This window comes from Gymnoscopelus microlampas (assembly GCF_963454915.1).
Source record: "Gymnoscopelus microlampas genome assembly, chromosome: 14".
NCBI classification, from domain to species: Eukaryota; Metazoa; Chordata; class Actinopteri; order Myctophiformes; family Myctophidae; genus Gymnoscopelus; species Gymnoscopelus microlampas.
The window spans coordinates 29,266,669-29,292,887 of record NC_139951.1 but is presented as its reverse complement, the minus strand read 5'-3'; the positions used below and the strand labels follow the sequence as shown (position 1 = coordinate 29,292,887).

The following is a 26,219-nucleotide window of genomic DNA, read 5'->3' as shown; positions in this document are numbered from 1 at the left end:
CTGAGCAACATTAGCCACTTCCTCCTGGGGAATCCCGAGGCGTTCCCAGGCCAGTGTAGAGATGTAATCCCCCCCATCTGGTCCTTGGTCTGCCACAGGGTCTCCTCCCAGTGGGACGTGCAACAAGGACCTCCCTAGGGGAGAGCGTTTTCAGCGCTTCAGTTGCATAGACTGTATGACAGAAGCATTATGTGTGAGTCAACAGTCTGGCTAGAGAGAATAGGATCCACCAGGATGTTTTTGGCTCTGCCCTGATTTAGTTGACACCCCACATGGCCTCTTTGAAGATGCTCTAAAATCCAGGGAGGTCTTTTTTTTTGTGCACGGCTGCATGCTGGGCAAGACCTGCTACTGAAAGTATCAGAAGTACCGTCCAAGTTGTGTTGATGCTTTGCAGATCTGTTTACATTCCCCTTGCATGAAACCTGTGTTGTGATTGGTCAGAAAAGACAGCCTCCGGGGAAGTACATACAACGGAAGTCCTGCCCTATAGACACACTCTGCATTTGCTCGTTACCAGGTTTCTCTTCACGGAGATGAGAAAAGGGTGGGAACGAGGTTGCGGTGTTACGTGAATGTTTTCTGAAGTTATGTGATTGGCAATGGCCACAGCGACTGCCATGCCCCCTTTTGGCCATTCAGTGTAAAAGGTGGATCAGTCCTACCTTGTAAATAAATAACGACGATTAAAAATACTGTATCTCAATAACATGTTCCCACCATCAAATCCTGTGTGCTAAATATATTTGGATGATTTTTTTCTGAATTATCTTCCATTATTTTCCCTGTGTTCCTTACTGTGGTGCTGAATATCCCTCATGATCTATAAAGGCCAACTATCTGTCTATCTGGCAGTGAAGAATGTCAAGTTTATGAATAAACTTTAAAATGTGGTTGCGTCAGCAATTCTTCAACTATTGTGTAGCTATTGTTTATTTAGCAATCAAAAAGTTAGACCACCAGTTTGATTGTGTCACCTAATTTAGCCCTTTTGTTTTTAACCACTGACAAAAATCCAGAATCCAATGTATACATGTAATGATGTGTGTCCACAGCCATGTGTGAAATGATGAAGATCATGCAGGAGAACAGAGAGGTCACATGCTGTCTGGGGAGCTCTGCCAATTTTCGCAACAGCTGCCTGTTTCTGCAGAGTGATCTCAGGTACACACACGCACATCCATACATACATACACACCAGTGGTGTGTTCTACCGTCAGATGCTGTATACGCCGTACACAGTCCAGATTATTTTGGGAAGAAGCGTATACAGTCTAATAACCATTTCATCCATTGAAAACGCGAGAGCGTATACCTTGGACCACGCGCATCGTATCGTAGCGTATACCTTCAGAAAAAAATAGAACACAACACTGATACACACACACACACACACACAAACAAATGTCCCTTAACAGCTGTTGTTTTGTTCACAGCATTTATAAATAGATGTTCTTGATACATCACATGTCTATATGCATTATGCACACAAATAGACCATCTCCCCCTTTTTACACAAACGGACCATCTCCCCCCCTTTTCTCTTCCCCAGCATTGCTCTGGAACCCCTGTACCCATCTCGCTGCTCGTGGGAGACCTTCGGTTACGCTACCGGAGGGTTCAACGGCAACTCGGAGGGCCTGTCTCCTCTGGGCCTGTCCGGGCAGCTCAACACGCTGGGCTGCTCCGTCACCTTCCACCAGGGGGAGAGCGTCAGCATTGTCAAACTCATAGAGCAGGTGATGGAGAAAAGATGCTTATGTAGTTAACAACTCATTCATTCATTCAGATCTGTTTACAAATTAATTTATTTCCAGGCACGACACACAACCTATGGCATCCGCAAGTGCTTCCTTTTCCTGCTGCAGTGCCAGCTTTGTCTCGTTATCATCCAGGTGAGAGAAAAAACATGTGACTCAAGCTGATATGAAAGTATCAAACAATATGGCTCTTGAACTTGGTAAATACTAAAAAGGCTCTAAATACTGGGTTTTGACTAACAGCGTCCTCTAGCTGTGAATATTCATGATATTTTTGTAGACCTTTTATTCATCTCGTTCGGGAAATTCAGTTTCAGCTTGACCGAGTTGGTGGCTGCTCAGATGGTCATGAGTGCTTGGGGGGGCAGCAGTTAGGGGATAAGTGTCTTCCCCAATGGACGCTTTGACACCTAGACCCAGGCTGGGAGGCTAAATGGTGACCTTCTGACAGCCTCTCTATCCACTAAGCTACGGCTGCCCCCAGACCACTAGTTCGAGTGCCATATCGCTTTGCCTTGTATATGATTACTATGTATATATTGTAGGGGTGTGCCGATACACTAATTTCACGAAACGATACGATACGATATTTGGCTCACAACTTCGATACGATTTCGATACGATACGATACGCACTTTTTTTATTATGAAAATAAATGGGGGAGAAAAAAAGGAAATGCAAACAAATAATTCTGTTTTTGCATTATTCAGACATGCAAACTTGTAGCTTTTCAGCCGTTTTGAATCCAAATAGGGCAATAGTGTGACACCTGACCCGAAAAAAAACATGTTGTCACCCTTTTCACCTCGGGGCTGTTTGCATGCCTGATTATTTTGATTGGTGTTAAAAAAAAAAAAAAAAAAAAAAAAAAACATTTTTTTTTTCAAAACGATATTTTTTTTTCCCAAAACGATACATATCGTCGCGAAAACGTATCGCGATATATCGCGGGACGATATATCGGCACACCCCTAATATATTGTAAGGATTTACAGCATTTTCTTATTGGATGGTATGGGGTATCCTGTCACTGACTTAATTTAAGTGAATTAGTTTGGACCTATTTTGTGTGAGGAGTGCGCTGACTAGCTGAATGTTATAGACAACATGATGTTCTCTGTATGATATCATATATCACAAATCTGGTCAATGTAACCTCATGGCCTCAGTCAAATGCCTCCGGTTTTGTGTATGGTCAGGTTTGATTGAGGGTGTCTTTGCTTGTCTCTAGTTCCTAGCATGTTTAGCTCAGCTCCCTCCTCCCATCAACACAACTGACATCCTCTGGCTGTCCTGCTTTAGCTGCCCACTGCTCAGGTAACACACACACACACACACACACACACACACACACACACACACACACACACACACACACACACACACACACACACACACACACACAATTAGTATTACATTAGTATTACTTGAGGACATCAATATTTTAGGATGGCAATTTTATAAATGCACATTTTCTTTATTGGCATAACTCTGTGTCCTAACTAATGATCTATATGCATTGTGTTGACAGTATGTCGTTTTTGGGGAAGCCTCCAGACAGTTCCGTCATGAATGTTGCCACAGGGAAGAACCTAGATTCCATTCCTAGGAAGGTAGGATCATTTATAATGGCTGCTGAGCTGAACCTTTCTTATGCGTTCGTCAGCTACAGATGGGTCCATAAGCACCAATTTTATTTGTTCACTGTAAAACTTGGTGTGTAAAACAATGACCTGTAGTGTCAATTATTTAGACTCTCTTGAGGTAAATGAACACTCAGGATTCTGCACTGTACCTTTTCCAAATTCAACACCCTGTCTTTTCACTTGGCATACAGTTTGTCAAATATTTTGCCATCATGTCTTCATTCATCAGACCCAGAACTACTTCCTGGGCTGTTTCCTGTTGAAGTTCGGTCTGACGATGTGTGTCTACCTGCTGGGTTTTGGCTTCACACTGCAAGGGTTCTGTGAAAACATGAGCAGCAACACCACATTCAACTGCTCTCATATACTCATAGCCAGGTAGGAATAACAGTCCTTCATTGTCAACTTAGTTGCTGCTATTCTTAATTTACCCACATGAACCCTAGCATCCCTATTCTGTGGTAAACATTCAGCAAAAATAGCAGATGTACAAGCTCGCAACGCGTTGGTGTTGAGATCAAAAAGGATGGGACCATGAGTACTCAGTCAACAAGTAAGGTTTAAGTGGTTCAATAATGTTGAGGAACCAAAACCAAAGAATTCTACTTATTGTGTACACATCTTGAATCTATTAGTCTGCAAATGCAAGTAATAGATAGTCTGCAAATGCAAGTAATAGATGTGCAGTATTAGTATAGTAAATGTGCAGTAGGACCTCCCTAGGGAGACGCTCGGGCGGCATCCATACTAGATGTCAGAACCACCTAAGCTGGCACCTTTCCAAGTCACGGAGCAGCGGTTCTACTCTCACGGGTGACTGACTGTGACTTCTCACACTATCTCTAAGGGAGATGCCAGCAACCCGTCTGAGAAAACTCAATTCGGCCGCTTGTATCCTCGACCTTATTCTTTCGGTCATGACCCACACTTCATGACCATAGGTGAGAGTAGGAACGAAGATTGCTTGGTAGACCGAGAGCTTTGCCTTCTGGCTCAGCTCTTTTTTTTAGCCGCGAGCTGAAAGCGCTGCGGCTCTACAGACAGCCTCAGACATCGTCACTCGCGACACGACATGTTTTCGACATGTTTTCGGGACACCTATTTGTCTATTGGCTGTCCTGGCTGTCCTTCACTATTTTACAGCCAATGGGGAGACACTACTTTAAAGCCCATGGACGGCCCATGGACGGCCAATGGACGGCCGTCATTCACAGCACCCCCTCCGTCTCTCTCTCTCTCTCTCTCTCTCACTCTCACTCTCTCACTCTCTCACTCTCTCACTCTCTCACTCTCTCACTCTCTCACTCTCTCTCTCTCTCTCTCTCTCTCTCTCTCTCTCTCACTCACACACACACTCTCCAGCACACACACACACTCTCCAGCTCCAGCGAAAAGTTTGTGGTTGATGTGTTAGCAACATGCTATGCTAACCGTAATAGTGAGAGGACAGAGTGAGAGGCTGATAGTCGGCCAGCAGAGAATCTGCTAATCATCTGTGATTTACAACAGCCGCAGGGCTTCAGTGTTGATTTAACTCTGAGGAGCAGTGGAAGTACTCAAATGTTTTTTACTTGAGTAAAAGTATCAATACTGCAATGTAGAAGTACTCTGTTACAAGTAAAAGTCCGCAATTCAAAATTTACATGAGTAAAAGTACAAAAGTGTTGGTATCCAAATGTATTTAAAGTACCAAAAGTAAAAGTACACAAATGTTTGAAAATAGCAGATCTACAAGCTCACAACGCGTCGCGTTGTGACACTTTGTGAGCTTGTAGATAAGCTATTTTCAAATAGCCTTGGTATAAAATAGGGCTAAAGTGGTTAATGTATGTTTTATAATGTAATAATTTATATCTGCAAAGTAACTAGTAACTCAAGTTTTCAAATAATTGTAGTGGAGCAAAAGTACAATATTTGCCTCTGAGATGTAGTGGAGTAGAAGTACAAGTACTGAAAACTGGAAATACAACAGTAAAGTGAAAAATACCTCAAAATTGTACTTAAATACAGTACTTGAGTACATGTAGTTACTTTACACCACTGATGACATGCCTGTCTAAGACAAGTCCCAGAGTATTCCTAAAACTGTATATATCTGTAGGCTATTTTTATTTAGTTATTATTGTCCATTTTATTTTCTTGCTTAATATTTTCTTTTCTTCATTATATCAATTATATGTAGAACCATCTGTGGTACAAGTTCCAACAACATTTCGCTGCTTGTATCTTTATGAGTCAGTAACAAATAAAGCTTCTTGAATTCTGCACAATCCTAATGTTGTAATTCACTGCAGAAGGACTTGTTTTGTACCACAATAGGTAGGCTAGTCCTATACCGGTTACTTATTTTTATTTTAATGTTAAGACATTTATGCTTGAATGACAGTGATTAGGCCATAACATGTTACAGCACTATAAAAAAACAAGACATGACAAAGTCATAATATAGCTGCAAAATGTCATATTGAGGTATGCCATTTTTTGGCAGAGTTCTTCTACATTGCAGTACTGATACTTTAACTTCAGTAGTTTGGGGGGGGGGACACACACAATACAGCTGCTAATAATATGAATGTCAAATCATATTCAAAAGGACATATATTTTTTCAAAAAAGTTTTTTTTTTTTTAATGTTTTTTCAAAACGTTTTTTTTTTTTTTTTCATTTTTTTTTTTAATTTACATTTCTCAACGGCAGATTGGGGCAAAAAAAGCCTGCCGCTCGTGGCTATATTATGACTTTAGTCATTTCTTGTTGTCACAACAGTGCGGTACAGCGACTGCAATACCGCTCCTACTTAGTTGTATGACATTTAGCGAAAATAGACGATCTGCGAAAATAGACTATCTGTGTGAGCTTGTAGATCTGCTTTTTTCTCTCTGGGACGCTACTGTGAAAGTGTTTTTAATTAATACCATGACTATGCTATGTGTTTTTTTTAATGCAGCTCATCTGAGGACGCCCCTAAGTGGTTCATTCAGCTTTCCAATGGTCTGTTGCTTACTCAGAAGGTTATGGCGGGTTTCCTGGCCTTACACATAGGTAGGAGCTCTCTCTCACACACACAGCACATTCTGACAGTAAAGGCATTTTTAATAAAGGCCAACTGCTCTTTTAGTTTTTTTCCCCGAATCCTATTGCTCTATTGTGAGAAGGATTACACATTTTACTTAGGCTGGCAAGTATTCTCAGTGCCTTTTGAGAGTGAGCCCTGAGACAATGACACAGCAGAATGCATTGGGAAGATTTATATCAGATTTTCTCCTCACAATAGAACAACAGGATTCAGATTAAAAATGGATAAACGTTTTTCTTTTTCTTTAAAACCTGTACTGTCTATTTCTGTTTCTGTGCTGACGTTCCAGTGGTGCTCTCCCTGAGCTATGTGCACCGCTCTCAGCCCCTCTGGAAAAAGAGTCCGTTCAGCAACACGTGGTGGTGCCTCACTGTACCTGTGGTGTAAGTCATCATCAGTATCTACTGTATAGGGAGTGAACGTGTAGACCAGGGGTTGGCAACTTTTTTGACATGAAGTGCCATGTTTTATTCATTTTAGTCAGTGTGCCATGTCAACATTAAGTTCAACATCTGAGCAGAAACATTTTCTTTCACTGATCAGGATGTAATGACCATTAGACTTTTATGGGCAATAACCCCACCTATCTCCCAGACTCCCTCTCCAGTTCAGAGTTTTAGAATATTTTTAAATAAAAATCCTCTCTCTCACACTTATGCCATTGTGCCAGTGATCATCCTCCCCTGTGCCAATGTTGGCACCCGTGATAAGGTTGCCTACCCCTGGTGTAGACCTACGCCATCTGCTGGTTGTGTTAAAAGAAAAGGTTTAATCACCATTCATTTCCCCATAGGGACACTTTTTGATTATGTGTTAAAAAACAGTTAAAGCTTTTGAGAAACCATAAATTAGCACATAAGAAATGAATTGCAGCAGAATCAGCAGCAGCATATGACTGATGTTTACTATTGCTTTATATACCTTATATAAGCATTTAACAAGTCAGCTGATGAATATAGACATGTTTAAATACCCCCTGCTTCGTGTGATAGTGGCAACATCAACACGATAGGCTTTGCAGTCTGCTTTGGAAAAAATGCTCATTAAAATAATATTTCTGTCATTAACTACCAGTTTAAATAATTTAACACATTTTAAAGATTGGGGAAAGGGGGACGCTGAAGGGGGACAACATAATGTAACTATGTGTTGTACAACCTGAAATGTGCATTAGATCCATTTTATTGGCAACTTATATTTTGAATGCAAACAGCAGGGGGCGTTCCCTCTCTATCCATCTCACATATTCACGCTCTCATCTTTCAGTCCATATTTATTGAAAGTATATTTTTTCTCTTGTCCAGTTTGTTTGGTCAGGTGGTCCAGGCTACGGTGGATTACCACTTATGGCGCGACCAGAACAGCCGCATGACCTTTACCATGGGAGACATTCCCTTGCAGGCCTGGCTGCTGGTGTCTCTGTCCACACTACTGGTGGTGTTGGTCAATGAACTAGTTAAGCTCAATGAGATACGGTAAGACAGAATGTATACTTGATAGATTTATGAGCACTGTGTGACCGAAATCCCATATTTATGAGAACAAATCTAACAGAAACTTATGGAGGCAGTACTGTGATGCTACTTTACTGTGTTGAATATATGCAGAATATGAGTTGTGTGGTTTTGGTTTTATACATTCTGGTTGGGGGGGGGGGGGACAAAACAACGAACCGTGGCTTCTAAACCGAAATTCGTACCGAACATATTAACATATTAGTCAGTGTTAAGTAGTCCTATTAAAAGCATTGCATATGGAAACGCAGAATACAAATAGTACTGTCTATGTTAAACCCATACAAAATTACATTGTGGGGCTATCCAGCAGATTCATGAGCACCAGACGGTAGAGAGAAGGAAGGGACAAATTTGAAGTTGAAGAAGTGATTGGTTTTAAGATCAGAGAGAAAACACATGAGATGAGAGTTGGATTACAGAGGATTAGTTTTAGACGAGATCATTCTATCCTTTTCTCTCAGCTTACATTGAAATGGGTTGATTGATTCACAGCCAGGATGAAAGGACCCTATGAACCAGAGTGATAATGCTGGTAAACGTGTTAACATTTTGATTATGTGATTTCTTTAATAATCCATGTGTACATCTGTACAATCACGCACGGAAGTGAGCACTGTACTCTGCAAGAGAGGTAGAAAGTAAATGTCTCTGTTCACATTTTGTAGTCATCGTTCTACAGCCTTCATTTGGGGTCAGTCTTTTCAGTATTCAGTGTCCAAGTTCAAGGTAATCGTTGATGGGCTTATCATCTTGTATAAGGTGTTTTAGTGAAATAGTTTTTCTCCCCTCTTTCCTATACAGGGTGCGGGTTCGCTACCAGAAGAGGCAGAAGCTCCAGTTTGAAACCAAGTTGGGAATGAACTCTCCATTCTGATTGGTTTCTTGCAAGGAACTGAATCATGTGACTATACTGGGAACCAAGAGGCGTTCTGGAAAAGGGGAAGTGGTGAATTGCTTCACCTCTAACAATCACTATCCATGACTCGTTTCATAGGCACTTGACCCATTTCAACTCAAAAGCACTGCAGCCACTGTTTGGTGGGGTAGATATCAACCAAATTGCATCAGTAGGGCTTCATGATGCAAATATTTGAGATTCTCAGTTTCTATTTTATTGAAATGATCGATATATTATTTTATCATATTAATTTATCTCTTCTTTTTTATTAGAAAAGAGCCCAAAAAGCTGTACATATTTATTTTATGAATCTAAGTTTGTTTTAAAGGCATGAGGAATGTTTTTGAAGAGCTTATGCCCTTTCTCTTTTATCCTCCCTCTTGAGATGAACACCCTGCATGGTCCTAATCATTCTGTGCTTCACCATTGTCTTGGAAATAGCTCCTCAAAGGAGGCATTTGCCTAGCTACTTCACTTTGGCAAGATTTAGGTTCATCTTGGTTCCGTTGTGATCGTTCTTGACCTAAGTCTTGTGTTCCTCTTGAGGAATTCTAGCTGTAGTGGTTAGTGCTCAAACAGCCACATTAGACCTCAGAGGACCGATGTTAGACTGTGACATGTTTTTGGTGTCCGCCAGGCCGGATTGCCAGAGACTATGTTTTCACCCCTGTCCGTCCATCTGTCCACGAGTGTGTCTGCGAACAGCTAATCTCTGGCACCGTTAGACTGATCAGCGTGAAACTTTTCACACTCAAATCGGCCTAATGGTGGTGCTATAACAGGCTGATACACATTTTGGTCTATAACTTTTGAACCGTAGGTCGTACAATCAAAATCTTTTCTCCTGGGTTCCTTGGCTCATGATGCAACTCCACAACCCGGCCTGGCGGAGACCTGCACTCTGAGGAGCACACCTTTCTCGTTTTTAGCGCAACAAGCAGGCTTCATTTAACAGACCCACTGTATATGAATGTTAGTGTCTCTTTACCATTGAAATGATTTAGACTTTGACGGCCACCATGCAGGCCTGGCAGCAAAAGATAAGAAGATATTGTTGAATACAGTATGTGTGTAAGAATAACATTTGTTATTGGCCTGACATGCATGTAACTACATATAGGAAAGGGTGTGAAGCTACCTCTTGCCTTCCAGGCAGCTTGATACCAGTTACAAAGAAGCATTTATGAGGCGCAGGCCCTTTTCTAATTAAAAAAGAAAAAGTCCACCAAGCGGCTTAATGCACCGAAAACTGCAACGTTTCGACCAATTTGGTCTTCGTCAGGTGATAATGATTACAGTGGCTTATCGCATCACGTGTCCAGAGTAGAGACACAATATGGAAAAGTATGTTAAACAGAAACACTATACATCTAATACAGAGAAAGCTACATACTGTATTTTGCAATAGCTCCCATTAAACCAAGACGCAGGAAGAAGAGAACAGATATAAAGAACATGTTAGGCTATACAAGCTATTAGTACAATCTCACTGCTGTGTTAAAACAGTCAACAGTGTAAAGTAGTCAGAAAGAACCTGTTTTACATACTTTTACCAGTCGAAAGGTGTATTTGCACAGTAAAATAGTTTTCATAATATTAAGCTGTTGAGCAGACCTTTTCTTTCTGATGTTTTTACTCACCTTGTCCTGCACCAGCGACTTTTGTAATTCAGCCCTTCTCCTTCTGCCATAATGCAGATAATATTCACTCCACTAAGTTGCAATATACTTCTCTTCTTTTTTTTTTTACCCCATCCCCCACACAAACTAACTCCTGAGTAAAGCCAAGGTCATTTATGCTGTAACACAATAAGGAATGAAGATTAATTTTTATTTGATGTGAAGGATCAAGTCTAATTGATCACATTTTTACAAACCTATCTAAAGAATGTGCAGGAATGCCACTGCAAATCTTTGCGCTATAAAAAATGTTTTAGTTTCTTTGATTTCTTTGATTATTGAATTATTTAAACTGCTAGTACAGTGATCCTAGGGCAAGGCTTTAGCAGAATACTGTAGTGAACAATGTACTGAAAGGAATTACAAGGTTCCATCTGTGGTATTATTAACAATATCACACAGTCACCTGAAAGGTGCTTCATATCATTCAATTGCCTTCTCTTTCAGCCTGTCTGCCTACCCTTTTCACCTTTAAACTTTCCCAACTCAATGGGTAAACACAGGCATCCTTGAATAAATCATTTATATCAAGGATTCGTCAGCGATGTCACAACTAATTGTGATCTAGCAGAAGTGCTTCAGACTTTTGTCAAGTCAATTTTACTTGTACAGCACGTTTAAAAACAACCAAGGTTGACCAAAGTGCTGCACAGCATACAAATCTAAAATACAAGTGGTCCTTAAACTACAAATAGACATCATATTCATAGACATGTTAAGCAAATTTTAACTTTTTTTGCACAACCTTTTCACTTGCCAAAAGTGATATTTTCAATTGGAAAATGGATCGGCACTTCTTTCAGTAGAAAATATGGTTGTTGAGCTTGGAATGCGGAACAAAGTATAAATTAAACCATAATAATGACTAATTAAACTACAGGCTACACACACTTGTGATTGTTTTGAACACATTTGTAGTACTAGATGATTAGGCTACTATGTGGCCTTCACATCTCAATTTTCAGGCTTCTTTGTGGCCTGAAAATCTAGTAGCACTGATCAGAGCACTACGTCACACAAAGCTTGGCCAATCATATAGTACACGTGTGTGACCGGATTTGGCCAATCTAATCTGAATGTTATGTTTGTGATGCCCACATGTCAATTTTAATATAGGATGCACATGGATAGCTGGTGATATCAACCACCATTTTCTATTAATATCCAATACTTTGAATTTATCTCTTGACCAGCATATTCCAGGGAAAAGAAGCCAGTGTTGTTGATCTTTTATTACCCTGATAAAACGGATCCAAATATCCTTCCTAGCCTGCAGCTTGCCACTCAGTTTATTTAGACTATGTTTAGGCCCATGTATTCATATGGTAACCATGTTCCATTAACAGCCTATGTTCATGGTCTTAGCAATGAAACTAGCCTTCTCTGTTGTACTTTCATTGCATCTGATGTCACCAAGTACTGCCATACGAATTGGTTTACGTTGTCACCCACAGAACTTGGCTACCATGTGATTTGATGTCACTGAACCCTCTTCGCACGAATGTTAAACAATAATAACCTGCCCTGAATCCAAGATGGCACAAAACATGGGTCTGATATTAATCGCTTCTTAATCGCTTTTTTGATAGTGTGCCCTCGTAAGCCCGCACGTTGACATCTGTGTACATGGACTAGCTGAGGGAGAAATGGTTGAGAATATGATGTAAAAGCACTAATTGGTAATCATGGTTTCCAAGGCACTAAAGCTGTGCTGGGTGGAGAAACAAAAAGGTAGCCGGTTATCTGATGCCATTCAAGATAAGATCATTTTAACAGGTACATTTACAATAAGTAATGACTCATTTCTGTTAGCCCCATTTTATATTTTGGTTAATCACTAGCATTCAGTCTATGCTGCATGAAAAATAAATGCTGGATGCTCAGTCTTGCTCAATGTAAATGTTATAAATGATTTTACTGTTCTATTATGGTTTGTTCGCTGCACACTGTGAATTGAATTCAGTTAAGTGTGTACTAACTAACTGCAGAGTTTTTCCTCACCTCACTACGTAAATGTGACTCAGTTCTTCACGTCAGCCAGTGACGTGTGGTTGATAAGACATTTTTATAACCTATCCATGCCATGCAGATGCTCAGAGCAGAACCCTCTGTCAGTTGACTTTGGGAAAGAAGTTATAATGGACTATTTGGTTGTTCACAAGATACATAAGGGTATATTTTGTATTTTTTTAAGATGTCTGTAAAATTATTTCAGGTTTTTGCCTAATTTTGTTTGTGTATCATTGATTACGTCATGTTAATAAATGTATTTTTTATTTATATGATTGTAGTGGTATTTGTGCTGTGGTGCAGTGGTTCTCAAGCTTTTCAGACCGTAACCCCCAAAAAGAATCATATTTGAACTGCGGACGCCCCACCCTGACAGCACTTGGAATTGTAGAAGTTGGCGCATTACATTTAGTTTGACTTGGTTCCACAGATATATTGGGAAAATAGCAAAAATGTGCAAATCTACAAGCTCTAAATATGTTTTTTGCCTCTTACATTATTTGACAAGTTGGCCAATGTTTGACCCATGTTTTATAGTATAGTTTGTTGTTTACTCTTGAATGCAATAATGACCTTTTATGCAATAATCTTTTTCTTTCTATCTTTTTCCTTTGAGGTATTAAAAAGGTCTTAAAATTCACTTCACTGTCATCTGGGGACCCCCAAAATCATGTGGGGACCCCCACAGGTTGAGAACCACTGCTGTGGTGGGCTCTGTGACGATTGAACTAATCTGATTGGCTAAGAATGTACGAAGGGTCCCAGCTAGCCAATCACAGCCGGTGTTGTGAACGAGTTACCCTTGGTGCATGGTTTGCAAAGGGGTAAAGTTGCCATGTCCGCTTATTATAAGCGACTTTGGGCTTGTTTTTCTGTTTTTAAGTTGCTTATAAATATTGATGGTTGCGGTTTTTTGGGCTTGTTTCTAAAGTGTAGTCGCTTATTTAGGCTTGTTTCCAAATGTTTTAATTATCATTTAAACCAGTGGTTCTCAAATATTTTCATAAATGTTTTGTGCCAGGGAGGCATGTACCAGATTTGAGATTTGTGTTATGTTTCAAACATATTCCACATTTTATTGCCAGAGTTTTTGGAAATAGCAGATCTACACAACGCGTCGTTGTGAGCTTGTAGATCGGCAATTTTCAAAGAGGCCGATGCATATTATAGTTTTAAAGTGCTCATGGTGTGGCCTTTTGGGCTTATTTTCATGGTCTCTTACTTCTCTCGTAAAATGTGGCAACACTGTTCTGTTCTTGGGGAGACAGCGGTCGAAGGAGAGAAAAGGTCTACATGTAAGTCTTTCAAAATCTTATTTTACAATTTTGGCGTTAAATATTCAACACTAGACCAATATCACAATCAACGTCCGTGTTGTATTGACAATGTCATGGTGCTGGGTCATTCTGTACATCTGTAGCCAGCATGCGCTGTAGCGTTAGCTGCTTTCTTAGCACATGATAGTTTGTGGTCGTTCGGAGTCTGAGGACAACAGCAAAAAAAGAATGACACATGGAAACAAACCAAATAACGTAATCCTATTTACAAGTACAACAGTAGAAAATGGCTCATCCAGTAACATACTTGCGAGTTTATTTATTCATCACCCACACATGCAGTCTGCAATCCCAGGCAAACTATGTCAGATTGCCAGAACCTATTGATTGCTCTCCTGGCAAATTGGTAATTAGAATCCCCGTCAAATCACTTACGCCAATAACCACTTGGTCCACAATTAATAACATGATTATTTAAGATTGCCTTGGATCCAGGTATGAAACGTCTACTCTAAATAAACTGTCCACGCTCTGTTTTCTTGTGTCCCTGTCAAATATGTTGACCCCCTATTGAACTTTAAATGAACTAGGGCTGTGGGGGAACATTCTGAGGGAGATGCTCAGTGTTTGTGGTCCACCTCAGGTGTTATTTATTCACAACAAATGACATCTCTGGACTCTGGTCACCAATAAGCTGTATATCCATAGTATTTATGATGGCATTGACAGTTGGCACAGCTCCTGGTGAAAATTGGAGCCTACACATTCCAAGGCTTGGCTTGACTGGGAGCTTCTTTTACATTTACAGTGTGCGGACTTTATTATTTCTTATATATATCCACTGTCGGTCCTGCACCTGCCGTCCAGACAGTGGATGTGCCAGTTTTATTGTTTCTATAGTGATGATTGATATCAGCCATAGACCCATAGTACATAATAGTTGTTTCTTTCTAAACAAATCACTCACAAATTCACAATCGAAACCTTCTCACTTGCGCACCTGTCCCCAATTACCCATTTCAGGTTAGATTTAGCCGGTACTTTCCACTCGGTGGCGATTAACAGTGCAACCAACACCCACACACAGTGATTTAATACATAAATAAATAAATAAATCACATTTTGGCCCCAACATCCCCTTTTAACAAGCATTGGCCTTGTTGAGACTTGAGAGAAGGATTTCCACTGGTGGCTCAATTGTAGTGTGACTGCTGTCCCAATGAAGAACTCTTATTTGGAGCCTGAGCTGCTGTAAAACAAAGTGCATACTGAAACTATGCAAGTTAGAGCTGTTATTATGATGCCAAGAATAAGATGTACAGGTTTATTCTGTTACAGCAACAACAGCTGCTCAGTCCAAATAGGCAGGTTAGGTTAGGTCCTCTCCTATATTTACCATTGCTTCGTCTGTAGGGCTTCCAGCCAGGCTTGTGGAGCGGTCTGTACCTACAGTCCAGTGATGGAAAAAGTACTCTATTCTTTTACTTAAGTAAAAGTATCAATACTTCAATGTAGAAATACTTTGTTACAAGTAAATAATCGAAATTGACTTAAAGTATAAAAGTAAAAGTACTCATACAGAATGTCCCATTTCACAAGTTTTCAAATGTATACACATCTTTTGAAAATAGCAGATCTACAAGCTCAACGCATTGTATGCTTTTTTCAAATGGTTGATGTATATAGGGCTGAAGTGGGTCATTTATGTTTTGTAATAATAATAATACGAATCTACAAAGTAACTAGTAGTAACTAAGTTTTCAAATAAGTGTAGGGGAGGAAAAGTACAATATTTGCCTCTGAGATGTACTGTAGTGGAGTGAAGTAAAAGTACTGAACATTGGAAATACTCCAGTAAAGTTAAAGTACTTCAAAATTGTACTTAAGTAGGCTACAGTCTTGACTCTTGAGTAAATGTACTTAGTTACTTCACACGGTCACACCACTGGTCTGTACCTACAGTCTATGGTCTGTACCTGGACATGGCACTCTGCTGGCTCGTTCTGGCTGTCGTCACATCGACAGTTAGTCGTCATCACCTCGTCTCTCAGGATCTGATTTAAGATACAGAGGATGCGTGCACCGTGGAGAACCGCGCATAGCAAAAAATTACAACATTAACGTTACGTTATACAGTAGGCTATACGGTAACCGGAAGCCTCGCCCCAAAACACGCTCGCCCCCATTATTGTTATTTTTCGCGGACCAGCGGTTCTTGTATCCTATTTGTTTTACCGAGGATAAGGTTAGAAATAAGTTTAGAGTTGGGCTTAGTTTTACTGAGGCGTAAGGTTAGGTTTTGGCATCTTTTTTTTACTGTGGTTACGTTTAGGAATAAGACTAGGTTTCGGGCATAGTTTACCGAGGGTACGTTTTGGAATACCAGGTGAATACCGCGGGATTTGCTCCGGGGCGACTGTATTTTGGGGCGAACGTTGTGACGCTCACCAGCCGGTGGAACTCATGCGGGGTTCGAAACAGCGTAGTAGTCGTTCAGACGGAGAGGAAGCACTGCAAAAGCTCATCTATCTGCGTTTGAAGCACTGCGGGGAGAAACGAGCTCTGCAGACAAACACGCAGGTTGGTGTCCTCGCATTTGCACAGAAGGCCAGTATAGGGTGTCCGAAAAACGCATTTTATATTCAGCATTCGGACATGCAAATAACAAACACTCACGAACACGTTGCACCTAAAAAATACTAAATAATAATTATTTGAAACTCTACTGTAGACACTAAAATATCGTGTAAAATATAGTGCACAACAGGAACGAGTGTAGTAATCATTAACAGGAAAATGCAATAACGGTAGATTAAAATAAAAAGCAATGTGTACAGTTATTTTCACTTCATTGGCTCATTGGCTTCTTCTTGATTTTTACTTGCTGTTGTTGGCATCCAGTATTCTTGACGCATACCGCCATCTAATGTATAAACCTGAGCATGTAAGGGCCTATAAACTTAACCCCCCCACACACACACACACACACACACACACACACACACACACACACACACACACACACACACACACTTTAAAAAGTTAAAGCTCTCTATTATGATGGTAATCATTGCTATAGAGTGTTTGTTCAGTCACAATCATTGTTGCTATAGAGTGTTTGTTCAGTTACTTTGTGTCTCTTAACCTCTTCAGTAAACAGTAAATGCAGTACATTTTCAGGTGGGTTGCCAATTATAGCCAATCAGGAGAGAGTACCAATTTTTCAGCTTCAAATGAACAGTTCCAATTGTGTCTGCTCTCTTTTGTGTCATCATGCCCAATTTCACTAGTTAATCCTGTATCCTGTATGCGTTCTCTCTCCTGATTGGATAAAATTGGTATCCTGACCTGCAAATACATTTTCTGTTTACCAAAGAGCTGTAGAGACAGGGAGACCCTTATTATTGAACAAAAACTCGATAGCAATGAATGCTATCAGAAAATAGAGCTATTTAACACTTATTTTGACAATTATATCACTCGATAGCAATGATAGCAATGCACCTTTTAAATAAACCATACTCCTAATCCGGGTTTATTTTTTAAACAGCCGAATAGGCTATATATCTGCCTGTAATGTTCTCCACTACCAAATATATATTGAAAGTTGTGTCCTCAAATCCCACTTGCCTCAATTCGTCCACCCTTACCTTTGTTTTCTGGTATCTCCTTGCAACTATTAATGGCATGTTCCACTAACCCCTTTTCCTGACAGAATGGTTCCAAAGAGAACAAATCAGCAGTGCAGTAGAGGTAAAGTGTCAACCGAAAGAGGGCGATATGTAACCTCTTTTTAAAAAAAAACATATTTATTGAATTTCAATTATTGTGTGACAAAATGCAAAGTGCAACTCATCCATATAAACATTTTTTTTTAACTGAACCCAGTGTTGACCATATAGAGGGTATGGGTTCACATCTCAAACACGTTTTTATATTAATGTTTAATGTTTAATATCTCTTTAACCACTTAAGCCCTCAGTGGTTCTCAACCCTTTTCATATCAAGGACCCTCAAATTGATACAGTATGTATTTTTGAAAATTGCAGATCTACAAGCTCACAACACGCATCGTAGATCAACATGATACATATTTCATTAAAGTGATACAACTGATTTGAATGCAATATTAACACATTTCGCTCGGCACCCCTGGAACCCCCTCCGCCCGGCCCCCACTTACTGAGAACCATTGCTCTCAGTAAAACTGACCTGTCTGCTTCCGGGGGCTCTACAAGCCTACAGCTCAAAAAGGAGTTTCAGTTTGTTCTGGCTTTTGATGAATTATAAAGGTAGTACAGATTATCTTGCCACGGCATCTTGTGTGAATGCTGAAACGTTTGCCATTGTTTTTTACTTAAACAGTTAGAACCTAGATCCAATAAGATCTGGGTCATTTTGTCACAGCTCTTCCAAGATGGACGTGGGAGTGTCCAAGTCCCACGTGTTTCTCCGCTGCAGCCCCAGAGCCCTCTTCTCGCAGTGAGACACGCCTCCTCTGCATGGTGGTGGTGTTGTGTCACAGTCCGCTTGGTCCCTCGTTCTGAGTGGGCAAATATTCACTTATAGCGTTGGATAACCTCCAGCTCATTTTCTTGTCGTACCCTGAGTTATAGTTATAGCTGTACAATGATAAAAGCCCTGTAAAAATCGGGGGTGTATCCTGTGCCGGCAGGCTGTATTACCCTTTCAATGGACTGACTGGAGGTTTCCCAACTCTGGTATTTAATGTGGGTTGTTGTCTCCTGCACACATTTTGGCTTGTCGCTTTTAAAGGCACCATAGCGCTGTGTGTGTGTGTGTGTGTGGATTGTGTGTATTTATACTAGATGTATACATTATTTTGTGTATGTAGTATGTGCTTCACTGCTTCTGCCCTTGTATGCCAGTGACTCACATTTTGCCAAGTGAAGAATTACTGATGGAGTGACGGGATACATCATGAGTGTATGAAATGAGATTTGACTGGCTATTGCTTAAATGTTTGTTCTGCATGATGAATTCTGTTTCGGCTAAAAAAAGCCAGCAACAAATTAATGAGCTGGTTGCTGATACAGTCTTGAGTGCAATGAAAAACCATAACACACTACATTTTATGCTTCATACATTTCTGAATGTACCCACTTGAACTACAGTATATAACAAATAGTAATCAAATTATCTTTTATCTATTATTATTGATTGTCAAGAGAATTAAACAAAGTTTTGCTGATATTAATACATTTTCAGATGTTTGGATGTCTGGGTTCATAAAAAGTGTAATTTAGCATTTACCATAATTGTATACTTTATTAGGTATGTAGGTACTTTATTCATCCCAGAGGGGAAATTATTACCTTAAATGACCATCATTCTGTCCTCTAAATTAATTGCATACGGTAGATTAATCAAATAATTACATTGTTGGTTGCAGCCCTCGTCACAAATCGTACTGTATGTCGTTGATGATGTTATGGTTTGGACAAACATTACAAGTGGAATGTTACTCTCGCATTTCTCCCCTCAGGTGGAGTCTTCCACTGGCCGCACATCGTGTCATGGATGCAGTGAAGGAGAGTAGCACCCTGAGCTCAGGCAAGATGGTGGCCCTGGCAGCAGGACTCTCTGTTGGGGCCACTGTGGGCTATATTGTCTACCGACAACTTGGTAGCACCGACAACTGTGAGTTTATTTGGCTTCCTCGGTCATTAGATCGATGTTATCACTATGCCGTAGGAAACTTTAAATTCAGCAATTTGTCTTGTCATTGACAGCTCCAGTGGTGGATGCTGAGGAGTCAAAGATGACAATTCCCATTGAAGTTTACAGAAATATTTGCAAATGTCAAGCCACATTTATGGATACGGTGAGTGGAAATACTAAACAATTCTTGTGAGTTTCACATAGAAACATTTGAAAATTATCTCCATAACCCTGATGGTTTATAGTTCCTCTGCAGTCCTGTCCTTGGATCTTACAATTCACTTTAAAGACCCCTTCCATTATTTTTTAACAGTTTCCCATGCCCAATGCCCATACATTAATTTCAGAGGCACCATAGACATTTTTTTACAAATGCATGTTTTTTTTACTAAAAGGAAAAGCAATACAGTAAGCTGTAAAATATTTTGTGCCAGGGACCCCCATACAAGATTTGAATATTCCACATTTTTCAAACATTAAGATATTTTGAACATTTCAGATCTACAAACACGTCACATTGTAGATCAGCATGATGCATATATGCTTAAACAATATATATATATATACAGTAAGCTTGTCTTCTTGAAGCAGTATTTGGCACAAGGGGATGCTATTATCCCCACTGTCACACTCACTTTGAATTTACTGTGAGAATCCACCTGCTAATCCGTCTGGTTGCCATAGCATACCTACAGTGTTTCAAACCGGAAGTAAGCTTTGCTGGAGGCAGACTTTTATGTTTTGGTGAATTGTGAGTCCTATTATGTGTGGCACTACTGTTGATAACTCTGTTTTCTCCTCTTTCACTCACACATTTTAGGTGAGACAGAAATCTGGAGCTGATGTAAAGGTGCTTTCTGAGCTGGGGGAGCCGGGATCCCAGGCTGCTGTGTCCCTAGTGCTTCAAGGGTCCCCTGAACAGGTGCTGCTGGCCAGCTGTGTGTTGGAGAACTTGGCCATAGATTGTGAGCCAACGATTGAGACCCTAGAGGTACCTCAAACAGCCTTTGGACGGATCATAGGTAACTTAATCAAGATGAGCTTGTTTTTTGGTTGAGTGCACCAATATTTCTAGACTAGTCTTTTTCAGGCCTCTTGTTCCAACATTATAAAGCCTGCTACCAATAAAATAAATTAATTGCTGTGATGACATTTACTTTTCACTTGTGCTTCAATGAAATTCAAGTCTGTCTTTGTGCCGCGTGGTCTTGTAATGTCTTGTTTCAGGCCGTGGGGGCGAGTCTATTAAGCTGATCTCAAGGACCACCGGGGCTAAAGTAATTTGTCCCAAGGATACGGGACGGAGCCTAGAGGCCACGGGCAACGTAACAATCACAGGAACACGTCAGGAAGTCAAACAGGCCAAGGTGAGAGACCCAACTCCTCCAATAAGCGATAATACTGCCTGGGCCTCATGGATTATTTATGCTATTTCAGTGCATTCGCATTGCTGTTCATTTGAAAAGGAATTAATTTAGTTATCTATTTTCAGGAGATGATCCTAGAGAAAGTCAGGGAGGACCTGACAATGAGAAAGATGATCTCCCAAGCCTCTGCCCTCCGCCACAAGAGGGGACCCCGGGACCTTGAGGTACAGATGCCAGAGATGGAGGAGGTCAAACCACTGGCTTTGAACAACAACGGTCCCTACTCTGTCAAAGCAGAGGAACAGGAGCACCTTGAGGCCAAAGGCACCAAAGCAGAACCTGAAGTAAAGTGTGAAGACGAGGCAAAGGAGCTCAGAGTCCCAAATCTGGAGAAAAATGAAGAGGAGGAAGATATCATGTCACCAGACTCACTGTCTGACGTGTCCAAGTTTGAAAGTACGTTGCTGCTTTCAGAAGTTAAAGTTGGAATGACACAGGCTTATTTCCTCCTGAATAATGATTACCCTGTTATTACTGTTATATATCTAGATTTTGTTCTTCCATGAACTGTACATTTAAAGGTAGGGTAAGGGATTTTCTTTGATTAAGATAAGTGTTAAATTTCTCTATATTCTGATAGTACTCCTTGCTATAGAATAGAGTGATTGTTCAGTAACAGAAGTCTCCATGTCTCTCCAGCTCTTCATTAAGCAGAAAATGCATTTTCAGGTCAGAATATCTATTTTATCCAATCAGGAAGGAGACCTCAAACAGGATACAGATTAAACAAGTGAAATTGGAAGTGACGGCACAAAGAAATGAGCAGACGAAATTGGAACTGGAACACCATTAAAAATTAAGCTGATAAATGGGTACTCTCTCCTGATTGGATGACATTTTGGCAACTACCTGAAAATGTATTTTCTGTTCATCAAAGAGCTGGAGAGACCGAGAGACTCCTGTTACTAAACAAACACTATATAGCAATGATTACTATCAGAATATAGTGCGTTAGCCTTTTAACCAAAAACGTTTTGCTTTAACCAAAAAACAGCTTACCATAGCTGTAAGTTTTAAAAGCTGTATTTCTGAGGACACATCCAATAGCTGAGTGAATTACAAATACAGGATTTGATTTTCACCGCCCACTTGTAGTCTCACCAAAGCACTTCTCTCTCTACATTCAGTCTCCATTTCCAAATATAACATGCAAACTTTGCACTCTGTGCGATCCACTTTTTTGGGAGGGTCTTTCCACACAAAAAAAGCCTGCTGTTTTCTACACAAATAAATGCTCTGTGTGTTCAAATTTTTGCTCTTATTGTGTCAAGTTCCCAGCCCGGACCTGAGCTTCCAGCCCGATGAGCACCTGGAGGTTTTTGTGTCCGCCTCAGAAAACCCAAACCATTTCTGGATCCAGATCCTTGGGGTGCGCTCCCTTCAGCTGGACAAGTTGACCGAAGAAATGAACCGCTTTTACAGCCTCGGAAACCTGACTGTAAGGCAAAATCTTGCAGCCTGTGCATTCTGTTGAGGGAAACAATGTAGTATATGTAGTGGAGTTGTTATTGAATTTCACGCAATGAGCCCTGTCACCATGCAATTTTACTACTGCAGGAACCAAGTTCCATTGTTCTTGTAATCTTAAGAATATGGATTATTCTGGGTGTCTAAACAACCATGGTTTTATGTCCTCCAGGAGCACAGGGTTGAGACCATTGTGGTCGGGGACATTGTGGCCGCCCCATATCGTAGACAAGGCAAATGGAACCGAGCCAGGGTGCTAGGGGTCCTGCCTTCAGGCTTGGTGGATCTGTACTATGTGGATTTTGGAGACAACGGGGAGCTACCCAGAGACTGCCTCTGCAGTATGAGGTAAAAGCTTGGGGGAGTTATAATCAATGCATAGGAGATGCAGAAGCCATACTATTGTGTAATGACTAAGTACCAACATGGCACAATTAATTACTGTAATGTTTTGTTTTGGTAATGTTCTGCATTTGCATTTCAGGAGCGACTTCCTCAGTTTACCGTTCCAGGCCATCGAGTGTAGCTTAGCAGGAGTGAAGCCAGCAGGTAAGCATTTATGTATTTACATAAATGCATGCATACACCCCCCCCCCCCTCAATAACTTATCTAGCTATATATCAATCTAGATATTCAAACTATTTCATTTGTTGTGAACCGGTTCCCTAGAAGAGATGTGGACTGAGGAATCCCTGGATGACTTTGACAGGCTGTCATATTGTGCTGAGTGGAGACCCCTGCTGGCCAAACTATGCAGCTACTCTCATTCTGAGGTCTCCTCCTGGCCCAGCGTCAAGCTCTATGACAACAATGAGGGCAAGGTCTGCTGTGTGTTTATACCCTTCATAATACAATTCTGGGTGGTCGCTGGTTTACTCAATTTGTTTGTGAAGGGGCTTTAAAAAAAAAAAAAATATTGTATGCAGTTTGTTGTTTGTATTGTTGCTGTTATAGTATGTTGGTGTTCTATCCTCTTTCTGTGTGTTTTTAGGCTGTGGACTTGGGTGAGGAGCTCGTACTGCTTGGCCATGCTGTGAGGTCCCAGGATATGGGAACGGTTGATGGGGACAACCTTGGCTGTCTTCAGAGAATGCTGGTGAGTGACTGAACTTTGGCTTGCATTCTTTCTCTCATGTACACTGACTGTGAAAATGGGAAAGGATAGAGAATGAGATTCCTATGATGACAGCCTCTTACCATTGACATTGTTACTCCTTTAATGCCTTAGGCTTAAGACATTCTCATCTTCTGTTCTTCCATAGGATGATGTGATGGGAGCAACGTCCGAGCTAAGTCTGTCCTGCATCAGCCTGTCAGGTGGGTTTAACACAAACTGGTTAACCCATTTTGGGCAGGAACCCCTATTTGTAACTATACTTTTCAGGACGGGAACACCTTTTGGGGTTCCTGTTGCACAGTATATAGCAACATACATTTGTTGTAATTTTTGAGTTTTTTTTCCCAGAAAACTTAGGTCAGGATATAGAAGGTGTTTTTTAGAATCGGCCTCAGGTCTAAATGGGTTAAGGGAGAAGATGATCTGTCTCCAACAAAGCTTTTTGGTGTTATTGATTAATGACGCTGCTGTGACAGTCACCAGCACCTCTGATATGAAGATGTGCAAGGCAGTCAAGAGGGTGTAGAAGGAGACCATAGTTTGCACATCAGTGTGGTCATGTGTCTTTGTTTGTATGTGTGTGTCCCTATCAGCCGCTGTTCAGGACCGCGGCGGTCTTCTTTTTAATGTGGCTCCAGTAGGCCTATAGCAAAGCATCACACCTAGAGTTAGTTAAGCCATTGCCTTGCATTTGGGGTGTCTACTTGTGTTCCAGACAAAGTTTGTTTTGTTTTGGTGTGTGTTTTCAGCATCCTCTGGTGGACAAAGTGTATATGCATACAAATGCATATCTGCATATGCACTGACAGACAGACAAATCTGTGACATCTTATTCCAGTGCACTTCCTCTGATTCTACAATGGTAGCACACTGGCACTTAATGTGAGCCACTAATGCACTGTGGTGGTTTCAATATGAACAGGGATAGGATAGAAAGGGGACTAATACATGCTTTTCATTGCTGTATTTCTCACATGTATGGTCGCTGTCTGAGCATCCATTAACTAAATTATTTCTCTTCATACCTCAGAAGTTGCCTCAATCTCAGGAAGTGTTGATGATGTAATCGAGGACGAGCTGCTCTAAGACCAAAGATATAAGTGTTACGGTATTCAATAACCTCCTCTCTGATTAATATCGTAATCCATCTACACATTATGGAGGCCTGGTGAACCACTATTTGTCTGTATAAAGGTCTCTTCTCCCCTCAGCTTCCAGCACTGACTATCCACTCCATCAGTATAAATGGGATGAAGTGACACTCCCCCCACAACCACATGAACCCTCAACGAAGCCATAATTACTTGACAAGTGTGCAACAGGCAGTTCTTCCAGCCAAATGTGTAGTTCAAAAACAGGATTATTGATTGAGATTATATTTAGCCTTCCGTGCTGTTCTGTTCAGCCTATTGCTGCTTTTATTTCAGTTTGTTCTTACAGTGTTTTATGTGTATGAGAATTGAAGAAGGGAGCAAACAGAATTCCAGTATTATTTGTTTAAAGCACTGTGATGTGAGTTATCGGAACCAGAAGGCCATTGTTGAATGGTTATGTTTTATGTTTTGTTTTTATTTTTATATTTGTAAATTGTAAATCAAATAGATTTAAAGACACATTTATTTATAAGGCTTCAGATGCTACTATATAAGAACTGTACTGAACATTCTATTCAGATTTTGTTGAATATGGAAATGTGTCTGCAGCAGAGTTATAATAATAATAAAGGCTTAAAGGGATAGTTCACCCCCAAAATTACTTTTTTTTTTCCTATCGATAACACACCCCATGGAGAATTGAATTCATGGTGATTTTTTTAGTTTCTGTCGCATTCCTTAGCCAATAATTTGATGACCGGCGGCGGCTCCGGTAGGAGACTCAAAGTGTCAACTTTGAGTCTCCTACCTGAGACATAAGCATCTTTCCACCGGTCATCAAATTATTGGCTCAGGAAATCGCAAAAAAAAAAAAGTCTCCGTCTCCGTGTTAATTGATAGAAAATAAGTCATTTTTTGGGTGAACTATCCCTTTAAATGTCTTAAATATTGCTGTGAATAAAATATTAAAGCTCTATATACTACACCATAAGCGTGTATTGACGAATAAAGTTAAAGAGACTAAAGTGCAATGTCTTTATTTCAGATCACTGTATTCAGTATATCAAATTGTTGAGCTTTATAGCATATTGCTGCTGTCAGGTGGAAACCTCATACTGTATGTCGAAAACGGTTTCTTTTCAGGAAATGGATAAAATAACCTGTGTTCCAATGTATCCAATGTAGTTATGATATAGATACAAGCTCAATATTTATAATAACCCAAACATGCAGACATTTTCACTTTAAAATAGCGAACATACATTTACGAGGGGGGCGAGTTGAAATATAGAGGCACAAGGTTTCTGCCGGACAGCAGCAATTATGATCTGCTTTGATGTTTGTTAGATGAAGGCTATTATCCAAAGACATAATGCATATTTTATTTATGGCCATGGGACACTTATTTTATTTTCAGAGGGATGTTTTATTTTGTATTGATGTGCTCATATTGCATTGTATTACATTGAATACAAAATCAGCATTCACCTAAATAAGCCAATACAAATATAGTGCAGAATAATATATAAGCAGATCATGTCATATTCATTCAAATGTTTATATTTGACA

At 40.3% G+C, this 26,219-nt stretch overlaps 2 protein-coding genes across 6 annotated transcripts in view; both read left to right on the top strand.

Annotated features, from left to right (window-relative positions):
• tmem94 (transmembrane protein 94) overlaps positions 1 to 12,855 on the top strand; it is a 35,112-nt gene extending 22,257 nt beyond the window's left edge. For all 3 annotated transcript variants that reach the window (XM_084079094.1, XM_084079093.1, XM_084079092.1), the window contains 10 exons: positions 1,056 to 1,164; positions 1,553 to 1,739; positions 1,818 to 1,895; positions 2,992 to 3,077; positions 3,292 to 3,373; positions 3,636 to 3,784; positions 6,353 to 6,447; positions 6,771 to 6,864; positions 7,786 to 7,956; positions 8,800 to 12,855. In XM_084079094.1, coding sequence (XP_083935220.1) covers positions 1,056 to 1,164; positions 1,553 to 1,739; positions 1,818 to 1,895; positions 2,992 to 3,077; positions 3,292 to 3,373; positions 3,636 to 3,784; positions 6,353 to 6,447; positions 6,771 to 6,864; positions 7,786 to 7,956; positions 8,800 to 8,872 — 1,124 coding nt within the window. In that variant the 3' untranslated portion in view covers positions 8,873 to 12,855. The remainder of the gene's footprint in view (positions 1 to 1,055; positions 1,165 to 1,552; positions 1,740 to 1,817; positions 1,896 to 2,991; positions 3,078 to 3,291; positions 3,374 to 3,635; positions 3,785 to 6,352; positions 6,448 to 6,770; positions 6,865 to 7,785; positions 7,957 to 8,799) is intronic.
• A 983-nt stretch (positions 12,856 to 13,838) lies between these two features.
• tdrkh (tudor and KH domain containing) lies at positions 13,839 to 25,314 on the top strand. Of its 3 annotated transcripts, none has more exons than XM_084077646.1 (14): positions 13,839 to 13,880; positions 19,369 to 19,523; positions 19,616 to 19,707; positions 20,365 to 20,566; positions 20,772 to 20,911; positions 21,037 to 21,367; positions 22,243 to 22,409; positions 22,611 to 22,786; positions 22,923 to 22,987; positions 23,109 to 23,260; positions 23,431 to 23,535; positions 23,702 to 23,756; positions 24,587 to 24,664; positions 24,768 to 25,314. In XM_084077646.1, coding segments are annotated over exons 1-13 (1,698 nt in total). In that variant the 5' UTR covers positions 13,839 to 13,878; the 3' UTR covers positions 24,643 to 24,664; positions 24,768 to 25,314. The 3 variants fall into 3 exon arrangements, with proteins under 3 accessions (XP_083933772.1, XP_083933773.1, XP_083933771.1); XM_084077647.1 differs by lacking the exon at positions 13,839 to 13,880 and adding an exon at positions 16,195 to 16,442; XM_084077645.1 differs by lacking the exon at positions 13,839 to 13,880 and adding an exon at positions 18,052 to 18,344.
• Positions 25,315 to 26,219: the final 905 nt, after the last annotated feature.